General features: G+C 41.8%; 2 protein-coding genes across 8 annotated transcripts in view; one reads left to right on the forward strand and one right to left on the reverse strand.

The window, feature by feature from the left end:
• ddx42 (DEAD (Asp-Glu-Ala-Asp) box helicase 42) overlaps nucleotides 1-6,000 on the reverse strand; it is a 124,797-nt gene extending 118,797 nt beyond the window's left edge. The window contains exons 1-2 of one of the 4 annotated variants that reach the window (XM_069905234.1): nucleotides 5,606-5,825; nucleotides 4,110-4,337 (exon numbers count right to left, since the gene is read on the reverse strand). In XM_069905234.1, the coding sequence (XP_069761335.1) occupies nucleotides 4,110-4,330 (221 nt within the window). In that variant the 5' untranslated portion in view covers nucleotides 4,331-4,337; nucleotides 5,606-5,825. The other 3 variants (XM_069905235.1, XM_069905231.1, XM_069905230.1) reach the window with 3 other exon arrangements.
• Nucleotides 6,001-6,086: 86 nt separating this feature from the next.
• The window catches only part of strada (STE20 related adaptor alpha), a 43,947-nt gene continuing 34,124 nt past the window's right edge, over nucleotides 6,087-15,909 (forward strand). For all 4 annotated transcript variants that reach the window (XM_069905246.1, XM_069905249.1, XM_069905247.1 and 1 more), the window contains exons 1-3: nucleotides 6,087-6,186; nucleotides 8,546-8,601; nucleotides 9,550-9,607. In XM_069905246.1, coding sequence (XP_069761347.1) covers nucleotides 8,590-8,601; nucleotides 9,550-9,607 — 70 coding nt within the window. In that variant the 5' untranslated portion in view covers nucleotides 6,087-6,186; nucleotides 8,546-8,589. The remainder of the gene's footprint in view (nucleotides 6,187-8,545; nucleotides 8,602-9,549; nucleotides 9,608-15,909) is intronic.

Below are 15,909 nucleotides of genomic sequence, written 5' to 3' on the forward strand. Positions count from 1 at the left end.
GAGTCTGTTGTCTATCTCGTTGTTGATCCCTGCATTCGATGAAATGGTGCAGCCGAGATAGGTAAACTGGTTGACCGTTTTGAGTTTTGTGTGGGGGGGCTGGTAGTCATCAATGAGCTCTCTGAACCCTTCTCCATTAACAATGGCGTGAAGCAAGGCTGTGTTCTCGCACCAACCCTCTTTTCAATCTTCTTCAGCATGATGCTGAGACAAGCCATGAAAGTCCACAACAATGAAGATGCTGTTTACATCCGGTACCGCACGGATGGCAGTCTCTTTAATCTGAGATGCCTGCAAGCTCACACCAAGACACAAGAGCAACTTGTCCGCGAACTACTCTTTGCAGACGATGCCACTTTAGTTGCCCATTCAGAGCCAGCTCTTCAGCGCTTGACGTCCTGTTTTGCGGAAACTGCCAAAATGTTTGGCCTGGAAGTCAGCCTGAAGAAAACTGAGGTCCTCCATCAGCCAGCTCCCCACCATTTATATATTTAAAAGGTCTTTAATGACAAACATGACTAAAATTGTACACTTGAAGCAATTAAATCTCAATCATCTGTGGATCATCTTCTGAGCTTGAAGCCACCCCTCCAGGAACAGCATTTGCTAGGACTTTCTAAGTTTTAGTCCAATGTCCACCTCATCAGTTTAATTTCTTTCCAAGTCACACTTATTTATCGTTCATACCATGCTTGCACAATAAAGACAAGATAGCATTTCTCCAGGACCATATTTACATAAATATATACAAGTTAGAAGTTAAAAACAAAATTATTAAGACGTATACAGTAAATGTCCACGGTACACTACCTATATATTTTCTGGGAATTCAGGAGCTTGATGCCTTGGGGGGGGAGAAACTGTAACCCAATGTGGATGCAACCTGAAAGCTTCGGTACCTCCTTTCAGAGGGCAGCAGGTCAAACAGGTTATGTGAGGGGTGTGTGGAGTCCTTTACAATGTTTATTGCCTTTCACCTGCATCATGTGTTGTAGATGTCCTCCATGGTAGGAAGAGAGCCTATGATCTTTTCCACTGACTTCATTCTCCTCTGCAGGGTCTTGCGATCAGAGGTCAAGCTTTCAAACCAGGCGGTGATGCAATTGCACAGGATGCTCTCAAAACATCCTCTATAGAATGTAGTGAGGGTGGAGGATGGGAGATAAACTATCCTCAACCTTCGCAGGAAGTAGAGGCACTGCTGGGCTTTCTTGTCTATGGAGCTGGTGTAAGAGAATAGTGAGATTCTCTGCCAAGTGGACACCAAGGAACTTGATACTCTTGATGACCTAAATGGTAGAACTGTCAATGGTCAGCTGTCAATGGTCAGCAGAATGTAGTCTCCCCCCACCCCTCCTGAAGTCAACAACCATCTCTTTTGTATTTTTTTTTATATATAAAAAATCAGATACAGGCTGTACCCTTTCCTGAGACCAAGATATTCCAAAGCAGAAAAATTTCAGACAATGTTTACAAATTAGGCCAAATCAATGCTCTGTGCAGCTTCAATTCCATCCTTCTAGTTGGACATGTAAGGCACCCAAATATCTTCAATGAAGCACTTGTTGGTCTGCATATGGAGCCTTTTAAATTCTATACATTTACATTTTTATTTACTCTCTCAAGCTATTGATATACACCTTGTCTCACCTTATCCATGAAGAATTTAAGATCTTGAAGTTTATTATCATCTGATTTGACATGATGACTATAACTAGACGAAACAGTTTCTCCGAACAACGGTGTGGATGAACATGCATACAGCACAAAGTAATCACACATATAAATATATAATTTGAAAATAAATATCTATTTTGGGATTATTTACCCGGTTACAGGATACTATTCATCAATACTGTGTGCTGAATGGAAATGGTCCTCTACAATTCTTTGAGCCCTATTTTAAGCAATGCTTCTGGTAAACGTCATCAATAGAGGCAAGGGGAGACCCCAATGATCTAATCTGTTTTGACAATCCTCTGTATTGACTTCCTGATTAATACTTTGCAGCTACTGTCCCACACCATGATGTAGCCCTACAGGACACTCAATGGTGCTCCTGTAAAATGATGAATGAGGTGATGAGAGAACAGAATAGTCTGTCTTTTGTATGCATACCAAAGAACTTTGTGCTCTTCATTCTCCCCACAAGGAATCATCGATGTGTATTGGATGCATAATTCACCCTGAAGTCCAGAATAATTTCCTTTGACTTGTCCATGTTGAGACTCAGGTTGCTATTCTCGCACCATTTACGAGCTGACCATTTTCCTTTAAGTCCATCACTGTTGCCAATGAGGCCAACCTCTGATGAACCATCCACAAACAAGCCCCTTTCAGACCTCCAACCCTCCTAGGAAGCGGGTAAACTTACTAGACATGGTACACTGGGGACGGGGAGCCTTTCCCACTGCACCACGATTTACCTAGTTCATTGGGAACCTGGAATTTTAAGGGGGGGGGGGGAATTCCTCTCCTCCAGCAGTGACATATTGCGATGCCCCTCTGACAGCCCACCAACTGCCATCCAACCCTTTTACAATAAAGGAGTCACAGTCAATATGTGGAAAAATACCCTATCATCCCAATCAAATGTTTCCTGCAGCAGTCCGCTATCTCTACAGATATGCTCCTCCAATTCTCGTTGACTATTTAGCGGTCTCTAATACAACCTCGTAAATGTGATCATTCCTTTCTCATTCCTCAGATCCATCCATATAGCCTCAGTAGATGAGCCCTCTGGTCTGTCTTGCTTGAGCACAGCTGTGGTGTTTTCCACGACAAGCATTGCCACTCCTAACCCTTTCAATTGCATCTAAAGCAAAGGAAGGCCCAAACATTGAGCTGCTAGTCCTGCCCATCATGCAGCCAAGTTTCACTAATGGCCACAATGTCATTATTCCACATGCCAATCCACATTCAAAGCTCGTCTGCCTTTCTTACAATACTCCTTGCATTGAAATAGATGCACTTTAGAAAACTTCCACCATGTACAACCCATTGACCTCTAACGATGCATGTAATTTTCATCATCTTTTCCCTCCTCCAGTTGCAGAGAGAGGTGTTGAGTCCCAGTGACAATAGTTTATCCAATAGCCTCTTAGGTACAATTATGATGAACAACAACCTGGTGCATGAGGCATCATTCTCTAGGTGGGTCAAGAGTATTGCATCATTTGTGGACCAGTTTGGACAGTTAGCAAATTGGAATGGGTCTAATGTTGCTCATTCCATTTCTAGTTGCTCAAAGCACTTCATGATAGAAGAGGTCAGTGCCACCCATCAGCCCAGTGGCACTAGTCAATTAATCCACTTACTGTCACTCTCTCAGATGAAGCTGGATACCTTGAATACTGCAGGGACAGTGGACTGTTGAAGTGAGATGTTGAAGATGTCTATTGGGACCACGATCAGATGGTCCACACAGCCCTTCAGCACCCAACCAGGTACTTTGTCTGGTCCTGCTGCTTTGCATGGGTTTGACCTAGATAGGATCTTCACCTCACCTACAGGTATGCAAGGTGGCTGTTCTTCAGATGGAGATGAGGCTTTCTTATCATATCAAGCATGGAAGGTATTCAACCTTTCAGAAAAGGAGGCATCATTTTCGCTGACCTGCAGGGTTAACTTAGCCTGTCATCGCTTGTGCACCCTGCCACATGCGCCTCAGGTTGCCGGTCTCACACAGGAGTCCATGAATTCATTAAAACTGAATAAACCTAACTAGCAATTCTGCTTTTCCTCTATTCTAATTGAACTCTCTCTGCAACTGTGATTTAATTGCTGTACAATTTAAGGGCTGACCAGCTGTCTAGCTTGTGGGTTCATTTTAACATGAAAATAAAATATCCAAGCAGAAATTCACCACTTGGCTTCCTGACTGTGCAGATGTTCTTGGACAAAACTCCAGTTTGAGACTGCCCCACAATCTGACAATATTTTCATTTCACGCTTTAAGCACATCAAGGCACAGGTTTTGGACCCACAGCACTCCCAATAAGAGAATGAAACAAATTTGCTGGAGATATTTAGCATCTAGAAGTAAAAGTTATTTTTTTCACATTTCCCCCTCTGAATACAAGCTATAAACAGCCCCTAAGAATACTTACGCATTTTCTTCATCAAAGTTTGGCCGCTTAGATCCTACTTTATAGAAGCAAGGTGTTTGAGCAGGTTGAATTTTCCCATAACCTCCTGACTGGCCCAGTGAACCGAATACAGAGTGTGCTGCCTTGGGGAGCTTTGGTTCCTCCTTCTTCCCAGGTGTAATCGCAAATCCACCAAACCCAAAGCCCCTCTTCGCACCACCACCTCCTTTGTTCCAATTCATTGTTTAGCTGCATAAACATAAAGCAATAATTATTGGAACTCAAACCTTCAATCCAAATATTCATTTTACAATGATATGCATAAAAAGATCCTTTTAATAATCCCCTTGCTGTTTCATGATATCCTGGTTTAATGAATGAGAAAATCAATAATACCATTCAAATGAGAAAAAGGAAATAAATGCCATGCACAAATAAAGTGATAACAGATGCTCACCCGAATGAAAATCTGTAAAGAACTAAACAATTCAATACATCACAAGGAAATCTGATAACGAATAATAAAACTGTATTGTTACAAGAGAAATACGACAAGTTATTTTAGAAAACTATCCTAAATGTTAATAGAATCTACAGCAGCAGGAGCACTAATATATCAATGTTCCTTACCAGAGCCACCTTGACTCTGAGTTTAGTTACAAACATGAGGATTTTGTTTGCAAGTGATCCAACTGGATGGCATTTACCTTTAACTTTTATAGATCTTTTGCTTTTTTTTGTTGAATACTTAAGAAATGTGATTACTGCTAAACAAGGGAACAGGATTGACACGGGTCATTTGATTTATCTTGGAGGGAGGGGAAAGGGGGGGGCGGGAGGGAGGGAAAAGGGGGGGGGGCGGGAGGGGAAAGGGGGGGGCGGGAGGGAGGGAGGGGAAAGGGGGGGGGCGGGAGGGAGGGAGGGGAAAGGGGGGGGCGGGAGGGAGGGAGGGGAAAGGGGAGGGAGGGAGGGAGGGAGGGGAAAGGGGAGGGAGGGAGGGGAAAGGGGGGGGCGGGGGAAAGGGGAAAGGGGGGGGCGGGGGAAAGGGGGGAGGGGCGGGAGGGAGGGGAAAGGGGGGAGGGGCGGGAGGGAGGGGAAAGGGGGGAGGGGGCGGGAGGGAGGGGAAAGGGGGGAGGGGCGGGAGGGAGGGGAAAGGGGCGGGAGGGAGGGGAAAGGGGGGAGGGGCGGAGGGAGGGGAAAGGGGGAGGGGCGGGAGGGAGGGGAAAGGGGGGAGGGGCGGGAGGGAGGGGAAAGGGGGGAGGGGCGGGAGGGAGGGGAAAGGGGGGAGGGGCGGGAGGGAGGGGAAAGGGGGGAGGGGCGGGAGGGAGGGGAAAGGGGGGAGGGGCGGGAGGGAGGGGAAAGGGGGGAGGGGCGGGAGGGAGGGGAAAGGGGGGAGGGGCGGGAGGGAGGGGAAAGGGGGGGGGCGGGAGGCCATCCAACGCCACTAGGCCTTGGTGAGGCGCAGAGCCGTGAAGCCGGACAATTGCGTAACCACAGCGCCGAGTGGTGAACCTTACCCGGTCGAGGCCCGAACTGCTGAGGTAAGGGAGGCGAGGCCAGGCTGGGCCGAGGCCCCACGTCCACTTGTTCGTCAGTCCCACTGCACTCCCCCCTTCGCCGACTTGGCCGACCGCCTGCTCTCCGCGCCTGCGCACTGACCGCCCCACACGCGCGCGCGCGCTCTCCCGCCCCGTCGCCGGCGCGATCCCGACTGGACTTGGGCTTGGGTTCCCCCTCTCACTGCCCACTTACACGCTCCCCCACTGCCTCGTGCCGCGATTAAACAACGTGAAAGGGCATCGAGCCCAGCGGGCGCCGCCTGAGCGTCGCTGCTCGCGTGTTCAACCGCGAGGGCCAGTTGCTTGTTGTTGTCCGTCAAGAGGAAAACAACCGGCCGAATGGATGGCGACGTTAACGTCACCGGGGGGGGGGGGGGGAGCAAGACTGACTCCTGAACCCTCCAATCACAGACCAGGATGGGCATTCGCCAACTCGCTCTCCACGTCAGTCAGTAGGAGTGTACCTGTCGGACGGTGAGAGGCGGGATATCCGGCGGATATCCCCGCCCGGGTAGGAGTGCTGGCCGAGGTGGAGTGAGGTGAGTGAGGGGTTGCGGGTGAGGATACAGTGCCGGCTCTAGGCCTCCTCCACCCACGGCCCCGCCGACCATCTCGGGCCGGTAATCGTGGCAGGCTCGTTTCGTGGGGGAATGAAGAGTTGCCCTTGACAGTGGCCAACACTGGGGCAGCGAAGGCTTAAAGGGGCCTCCCCTCACTGGCACTCGACTCCAAGCAGCATCGGGCGCTGCTCCTCCTCATGTCCAACACGCTCAATTCATTCTTGTCGTGCGTGCAACATGCAGTCCTATTTCCGACCGAGGCCATCCCCGGCTGGAGTCTCTCCAGCTCGTTGGTGTGTCACACATGATCCCAACATAGCAGGTTTAATAGCGTGGAATTAAAGTCAATCCTGGTGAAGTGGACAGTGGCCTGAATACGTCTGAGATTGTCTTGTGTCTGAGCTGCCTGGTCAGTCCTTGGAGAGGACACCGCTGGGAACACCTGCTTGTAGGTTTCTGTGAGGGGCGCTGGACAAAGTAGAGACGCCCTGTCTGCCTTACGGTGGACCAAGGTTAAAGAATTTCATGCAGGTTACATGATAATAATAGAACCGTTACTATATGCTTATTGTCATGAACGTGCCACGAAATTTGTTGTTTTGCGGCTACTATTGCGCAGAACAAGGTGCAAAATTTCTATGAATTATAATTCTATAAGTTGGAGATTAAACAGAAAATAACAGATGCAAAAAAGAGAGAAAGTCCATGGATGTGTTGTCTGCTCTGATATCTAAGATGAGGGGGAAGAAGCTGTTTCTGAACTGTTGGATGTTCATCTTCAGGCTGCTGTACCTCCTTCCTGATGGCAACAGTGAGAAGAGGGCATGGCCTGAGTCATGAGACTCCTTGATGATAGAGGCTGTTTACTTGAGGCACTGTCCCTAATGGAGTGAAGATTAATGCCCATAGACAACCCTCTGTACTCCTGTCCTGCACATTGGCACTTCTATACTGGACAGTGACACAGCCAATGAGAATACTCTTTAAGGTACATCTGTAAAAATTTGCAAGAGTCTTTGGTGACGTACCAAATCTCTTCAAACTCCTAACAAATATTGTTTCAGATGAGCCCACATGATTGCATCAATATGATGGCCCCAGCATCTGCCAATTTCATTGTTTAATAACATTTCCAGTGATCCCTGGAGTTGAAAATGAATGTGGGAAATCGGACCACAGTGAATTTAACAGAAGTGCTGGAAATGGAGCCTCCTGAGTTTAATGGGAGTGTGGGAAACAGGGTCACACGGTGATCCAAGTGCCAAACAAATAAGATTTCCTACAGTTCAGTTAGGGGATTATCAGTGTTACACTGTCATGGTGCTTCCACAGTGATCATTTCACTGTTTACATTAATAATTTTGACATTGGAATTAAGAGCACAATTTTTGAATTTAAAAAATGTAGTAAGATTGTCCGTGCTCAAGAAGATTGTTACCAATGGAAATGTAATGATCTTATGAGGTACATCATTGATAATTAAGATGATGGGTTCCTGGTGAAATAGCAAAGCCACTATTAATATAAAAAAGAAGTTTAAATTGAACAAGTCTTTTCGAGTATATTTGTGCACAACACAAAATTTCACCACGTTAGCAAGATCATTTTTTAAAATATCCAAGGTTCAGTGATAACCCTGCTGAACTTTCATACACAATTCAAATCTATTTTAGATTGTCCTGCATTTGTCCTATCTGACCTTTTGGATTTATGAATTATACATGACTTCCTATTCATCTCTGCACTATCTTTCCACTTTTATTTAAACCCTAGTACCTGGTTTTGTATCCATTTTTGAAAAGGCTTTGTCTGACTAGTTTAGGTTGAGTTGGAGAAAAATAGTTATAGAAGTGGGATTTCGAGGTTGCAGTTTTAAGTGAAAGGGGAAAGTTTAAAGGCGACGTCTGAGGCTAACTCATTTTGATTACAGAATAGAAAAGGAGCAATAATCTCTACTGGGATGGCCAAATTTTGAATTTAGACATACAGCAAGGTAACCATCCATTTCGGTCCATGAGCCCGTGCCGCCCAATAAACCTACACCTCTTGTACTTGTCGGCCGAAATTGCCTGTTACTGTGCTGTATGTCAAAATAAAAAAGTTGGCCACCCCTGAATACTGAAACACAGAAATGCTGGAGGAACTCCGCCAGCTTCACATAGTCCATAGACGGTAAAGATATATTTATGACGTTTCCAATTTTTACTGCAATCACAGCATCTGCAGATTTTTGTGTTTCACTCCATAATGTTGAAGCCTGGCTGATATATCTTCTGGCATGGTGTAATGGTACATTTTCTTCCTGAAGTATTTACAATTATGTTCTGTTTTGAACTAGATCTCCTAATGGAAGTGCCTATTTAGTGATAATCCAGCTTTTCCATGTCATTTTTGGTAAGTCCAATTTAATTCAATTTGTGTATTTGAGAGGTTTCAGTACTCTTAACACTTGCTTTCATAGAATTGTTCAGCACAGAAATGGGTTCTTTTGGACAAAGTCAACCATGATAACTATCGATTTTGTTAGTCCTCTCTCTCACTCTGCCTTTGGTGTCGTATCCTCTCATCTAGAACCTGTGCCCTCAAGATCTGCACTTCCTTGCCCTGGGTAAAAGACTTCATCCTTCCTTAGCACCTGATCTACTTGTGTGGCCACTTTCAATGAGTTAAAGACCTGGACTCCAGTTTTCTGTGATCAGATTTTGTGAAGAGAAGTTTTAAGGTGACTGAGAGCTGACAAGTCTCCTGGACTGCAAACCTGAGACACTTCAAATTTGTTAGTGATCCAAATGAACAAAGTTCTTTATTAAACAAGAGGGAGAGCATTTCTCCATTGAATGCCTACCTCCACACAAGCAAATGAGTTCTGCCCGATTCTACACAGAGAGCAACAATTCACAAATGTTATATGCCATTTAATAATGAAAAGTAAGAATAGAAAATCCACACTGTCAGTCCCCGTGTGCTTTACTTTGACACAAAGTCCTCCAGATTCTGAAGCTCAATTGACTTTCTTCGTTGGTCAAGACTTGGACCTATTCCTCAAATTTGGGGAACCCTGCCTTGCCTAGTGGGGAGGATGGTGCAATCTTCACTATCTCTCTGACCCTGACTAGAAGCAGGTTTTTCCACCTCCGCGGTGGGAATTTTCCTGTTATGATGTACCTTATCAATCGCCCCGTGGGCTCTTTATTTGGACATTTTGTGCTGCTGATCGGTTTCTGATGTAATTGTCTTTTTTAGTGCAGGAAAGCCTTGAAGAAGACCACAGAGGAGTGTGGCAAAACTGTTAATAGTGGTTCTTTATTTCCATTTGTCTCTGTTTTGGAATTGCGGGCCTAGCGGTGGGTGTCTGAAAAGCTGAGTGTCGAGAGCCTACAGGACGTGGGACTGTTTGGTGGTAAGCTATTTTTGTTCCCTGCGAATTTGCATTTCAGCAAACTGAGATGGGTATTGGGATATGGTTTTGTTTTGTTGCACCAAATGAACAATGACACTTCATTTGAATGCTTCTCTCCATCACTTCTTACACATCTCCATTCTTCATGTCGTAGTACTATGCTAAGAATTGGTTGGAGATGATGATTCTGATGTCTCCTTCATTTATTTAAGGTGCACATTTACTCCATATTTGTTTGGTTACAAAGTCCCTATAACTAATTAATAGTGAGATAATGCAACATCATCCATAGGAATAAAACCCAATGCTGGGGAGACACAGCAGGTCAAACAGTGTACTTTATGTAGCAAAGATAAAGATACATAGCCCATATTTTTGGGCTTGAGTTATGTTTATCTTTGCTACATAAAATACACTGTTTGACCAGCTGAGTTTCTCCAGCATTGTGTTTTTACTTCACAGTGTCTGCAGACTTTCATGTTTTACTTCTATCATCCACCAGAGATGTGTTAAAGAGTCTAGCAGTGTTGGTACACCAAGGGTGGCTCTGGACCTCAAGCCAAAATACTTCCATGCGTTTTCTGACCTTGGCATGTCTAGATTGATGTTTTCTGAGGAGTTCCTATATGTTGAAATTTTTATTTGTCTTATTGATATGGCTATCATAAAATATTGTATTCTGTGTACATGCTATTGATTTGGTTTAAGATTAAATTTATCTCTTTTTGTGCTTATTTTAGTCTCTGTTGCAAAGGAAGCTTGTATCTGCTGGAGACTATTTCACAATTGTTTTTTTACTCTTTAATGGTGTTTTAATCTTGCAGCCAGTCAGTCCTCTACCTCAATATCATTTTGCAGTTTAAAATAACCTGCATAGATTTGCATGATATTCCTATTTCCATTACCCACTTACCAAATTATCCAGGTGATTTTTATAAGTGACCTGGATGAAAAGATGGAGGGATAGGTCAGTAAGTTTGTGGATGACATGAAGGTTGGAGGAGTTGTGGATGGAGCTGAAGGTTGTCAAAGGTTACAAGAGGATATAGACAGGATGCAGAGTTAGGCAGTGAAGTGGCAGATGGATTTTAATCTGGATAAGTGTGAGGTGATGCATTTTGGAAGGACAAACCAGAAGGCTGAGTACAGGGTTAATGTTCGGTTACTTAAGAGTGTGACCATGGAATGCAAATCCCTCAAAGTCACCACACAAGTTGATAAGAGTTAAGAAGGTCTAGGGGATGTTGGGATTCATTAATAGGGGGGGTTGAATTCAGGAGTAGAAAGGTCATGTTGCAAATCTCTGGCAAGACCACACTTAGAGTTTTGTGTTCAGTTCTAATCACCTCATTATAGGAAGGATGTGGAAGCCATGGAGAGGGTGCAGCGGAGATTTACAAGGATGTTGCGTGAATTTGAAAGCAAGACTTGTGAGACAAGGTCAGCGGAGCTGGGACTTTTCTCTTTGGAGTGTAGAAGGATGAGAGGAGACTTAATAGAGGTCTACAAGATTATGAAAGGCATAGATAGGGTGGACAGCCAGTACCTGTTTCCCAGGGCAGGATCAGCAAACACCAGAGAACATATGTACAAAGTGAAGAAAGGGAAGTTTAGGAGAGACATCAGGGGTGTTTTCTTTTTACACATGGAGAGTTGTGGGTGTCTGGAATGCCTTTCCGGGGATGGTGGTGGAGGCTGAAACATTTAAGAGACTCTTGGGCACATGGATGAAAGAAAAATAGAGAGTTATGGGGTGGGGTGGGTTTATTTACTTTTTTTAGAAAGGGGAAATATGGGTCAGCACAACATCAAGGACTGAAGGGCCTGTACTGTGCTGCATTGTTCTATGTTCAAAGGAAAATTGACTTCCTTGGTTTGACGCATGTGATTTAAGGAGTTGCTTAATTTTCTTTTTCTGTTTTTTTTCTCAGTAATGTACTTGCAGTATTTTTTATCTGTCTCTCATGTAAGTCACATTCCTTTGTATAAAGTTCTAACATCAATTACTGAGGCTCTGGGATTGTACTCAAATCAAATTGAAACGAATGTGGTGGGATTTCATTGAAACCTATTGAATTCTGAAAGGCCTAGATGGAATGGATGTGGAGAGGATTTTCCCTGTGGTGAGAGAGTCAGGGACCAGAGAGCACAGCCTCAGAATACAAAAATGTCCCTTTAGTCAGTAAAATTAAAAAAAAAAGTTCAGAGAGTTGATATTAGTTAAATGTTTACATTATTCGGATAAAAAAAATTAAGAATAGTGGTCCATAAAGCAAAACAGAATGCTGGACCTATGATTATTGAAGGAAATAGAATTTTATTTTATGTGGATTTGAGTAAGGTGGTGATGGATAGAAGAAAATAATTTAATTCAGTGAAGGCGCTGCTTTGGGGGAAAAAAGGTTACAAGTCTGCTTTTAGACATCCAGTTACATTAAAAGTGTTTTTGGAGAATAGTTGACCTAGATTCTTTGTGGAGGAAAGAAATGCAAGAGCTTTTGAGGAATCACGTCCTCCATTTAAGGAAGATCATCAAGTGAGAGCGGAATGTTCAAGTCCTCAACAAGAACAAAAAAGGGAACTGTTGCAAATACAGCAAACACCAAAGAGAGCCAAGCCGATGCAACTTCTACAGAGAGTGACTAGAGTGAAACAGTTATAATTAATGATGCTCAAGTAAATGCTGAACTTGAGGCAGTGGGGGAACAGACTTTTTCCATGAACTTTGTAATTTTTCCCCTGGTGGGGGCAGATGTTTTCTTAGAGGGGAGTAGTGCTGTTTTTTTTACATCATTTTTTGAGGGGAGTTGATTTTTTGTTGGAAGTAATTGTAATTTTTGATATGTTAATTTTAAATTTTTCTTTTCTCTTTATCTTTTTTATTTGGGACAGAAATGACCACAGGAGTCAGCTTGATTTGATGGACGAGACCTGGGAGAACGGGATTGAAAGAGAATTGAAATTAAGATAATGGCTGGGAATTAGACATTAAATTTTCTTAGTTTTAATGTTAATGGACTAAACAGTAAAATTTAAGGAAAAACATGAAAAAGATGAAGGTAGATAGTGGATTTTTGCAAGAGAAAATTTAACAAAGAACATTTAAAATTAAAAAGGGAATAGGTTGGTGAAGTGGTGGCTTCATCTTTTAATTCTAAAACAATTATAATTAAAAAAAATTTACCAGTGAAAATTCAAGACGTGGCGGAGATATGACTTGATTCACTGTCAAATTTATTCTGAAATGTGGACACTTATGAATATACACCAAATGTAGATGATGAGGATTTTATATGATATATTTTTATATTTAGCAGAATCACATGAAAAGGTATTAATAGGGGGCGATTTTTAATTGTTGTCTTGGCCCACTATTGGATAAATCAACAAAGGTAGGAAAGTTGTAAAAGGATTTGCAAAGTAAATCTGAAGAAAAGAAAAGGCAATTAATTAATAAAAAGACTCCTAGACCATTCAGACATATAGAACTGAAAAATTAATTCGGAGGACAAAACATATTATGAATTAGGAAAAGTAGCTCATATGATTCTTGCATGGCAATTAAAAGCAGAACAGTCATCTCGAACAATTAATGCAGTGAGTAAAAGAAATTAATGATTCATTTAAAGATTTTTATTCTGAATTATATCAGTTGGAGTCAGTTCAGGACAGGAATAAGATTAGGTAAATTTATTTAAGTAAAAATTTACTAATTTAAAAGCTCAAGAGCAAAGAGATTTGAGTTCTTTAACGGCAAGGGAGGTTAGTGAAGTAATGAACTCATTACAAAGTAATAAATCTCCAGGGGAAGATGGGTTTCCTGTAGTTTTTTTAAAAAGAAATTTAAAGATCTTTTGTTACCTCCATTTATGGAAGTGTTAAATCAAGTGATGAAGATACATTCCCTGCTGGATTCCTTTTCAACTGCATTTATTACTTTAATACCAAAGAAAGATAGAGACTCATCGAAACTGGCAATCTATAGACCAATTTCATTATTAATGCTGATTACAAGATAGTTGCTAAAATATTAGCAAATAGATTGGCAAAGTACTTAACTATATTGATCAAGCTGGATTTGTTAAAAATCAGAAATCTGCAGATAATGTGGTATGATTGATTAGTTTAACACATTTAGCTCAAAAGAGGGGAAATTTGAATGTGACTGTACTTTAGATGTAGAAATGGCATTTGATAGATTAGAATAGGATTTCCTCTTCAAAGGTATGGAAAAATATGGGTTAGGATCAATATTAATAAATTGGGTTAAAACATTATATAAGAAACCCAGTGCAAATGCAGTGACTAATGTTCAAGTTTCAGAATCTTTTTGGTTAATGAAGTCAAGTTGGCAAGGTTGTCCATTGCTAAAATAAACAAAGCAGGTGACAATGAACCTGGCTGAATTAATAAGACAGGATTCTAAGTTATTAAGGTGAATCAAGAAGAATATGAAATAAATGTATTTGCAGACAATGTTTGATTTATTTAACAGATCCGTTACATTCTTTATGCCAACTCAATTAAGATTAAAAGAATATGGAGAAGTTTCAGGTTATAAAATTAATTGGGACAAAAGCAAATTTTTGCCTTTAATTAATGGGGATTATATTACAATGTTAAAGTGTTATTGATTTTTGATGGTCAGATGCAGGAATAAAATATTTGGGTATATGGGTGGAGGCAGAGTTAAAACATTTATTTAAATTAAATTACTTACCATTATTGAAGAAAATAAAAGAAGACTTGGAAAGATGGAATGTTACCAATAACTTTAATAGATAGAGTTACTTGTGTTGAGATCAATATCTTTCCTAAAATACAATATCTTTTCAATCAATTCCCCAAAATTTTTGAAGTGCTTGCATAAGGAAATTTTTATTGCAAAGGAAATTGGTGAGGGTTTCCTTGGAGAAATTAACATGGAAGTATAATTTAGGAGGTTTGGGACGGTTCTTCTTAATTCTCTTTTTTCTATTTCATATGTACATAATATACACACACACATCACATGTATTAGTATTAGAAGTTGATTTATAGGAATTAATGTCTTGAATTTTTTTGGTTTTAAATTTATAAATAATTTTTCTATTTAAAAAAAACTGCTTCACAGGGAAGAGGGCCGATAAACTTTGAACAGAGTTGTAGGAACTATAGCTAAAATAAGGATTAGAATGGCAGATCTAAACTATTGATATGCAACATAAAAAGAAACGGCCCTAATACTGACTCCTGCAGAACACCACTATTGACTGGCAACCGTCCGGAATATGATCCCTGTATTCCGAATCTGTCTACGGCCAATCAACCAACGTTCTACCCTCTCTAGTATGTTTCCTGTTATACCATGGGCTCTTATTTTTATGCTACCTCTTTGAAAAGAAATTTCCTGTATTTTATCCAACCTCTCCCACTTTTCAGAATTTTTTCATGAAAGATTATTGAGGCCCCTCTCTCCACCCCATTGACTGTTCCTCTGTCCACAGATACTGCCTGGGTGTTTCTAGCACCTTTGTTTTTATTCCAGATTTCCAGTGGCTGCAGTTTTTTGTTCCCCAGAAAAACAACAAAGTGCAATTTTTTTATTTATTTCCTATGTAATTTCAAAGAACTGACCATTTAGTTTTGAGGTGAGATAACTTTCTATGTGAATCTTTGGCATTTTCTCAACATGGGTCCCTGAGTCATGAGATATATTAGGGGTCAGGGGGGATATTTTGACTGCAGGGGATTAGGCAAAGAGCAGAAGCAATACCTTAAGCATATTAACATTGATGTTGGTGGTTAGCGCAATGTGATTACAATATCCCGGGTTTGAACCTGGCACTGTCTGTAAGGAGTTTGTACGTTCTCCCCGGATGTTCCGCTTTCTTCCCACTCTCCAAAACGTATGGTAGGTCATTTGGATATAATTGGGTGGCATAGTTTCATGGGCCGGAAATTTAAAAAATCTTAGCATTTAATAAATCACAGTTGAAGAGATGTAGGGTCTACACCTATTTTATAATTTTGGGTGTTGCCAGAAACTTGCCACGGGTTTTATTATTTTCACTCGAAGGCTTAGATACCTGTAGTTAAGGAGACTGACAGATGAAGTTGGGTGAAGATCACTGGGAATTTTAGCTGTCTTCAATAATCTTTTCTTCTCAAGTAATTAATTTGTCATCCATACATTTCAATTTCTTTGCAGCTGGCTTTTTTGGGTCAATACAATCATCTCTGATCCTTGCTGTTCTGGGCTTTATCCTCTTGCACTCTCCTTTCTTTAATGAATCCTCATTGTAAAATAAATCTTTCGATCC

The sequence above is a fragment of the Narcine bancroftii genome, chromosome 12 (assembly GCF_036971445.1).
Source record: "Narcine bancroftii isolate sNarBan1 chromosome 12, sNarBan1.hap1, whole genome shotgun sequence".
Lineage (NCBI taxonomy): Eukaryota > Metazoa > Chordata > Chondrichthyes > Torpediniformes > Narcinidae > Narcine > Narcine bancroftii.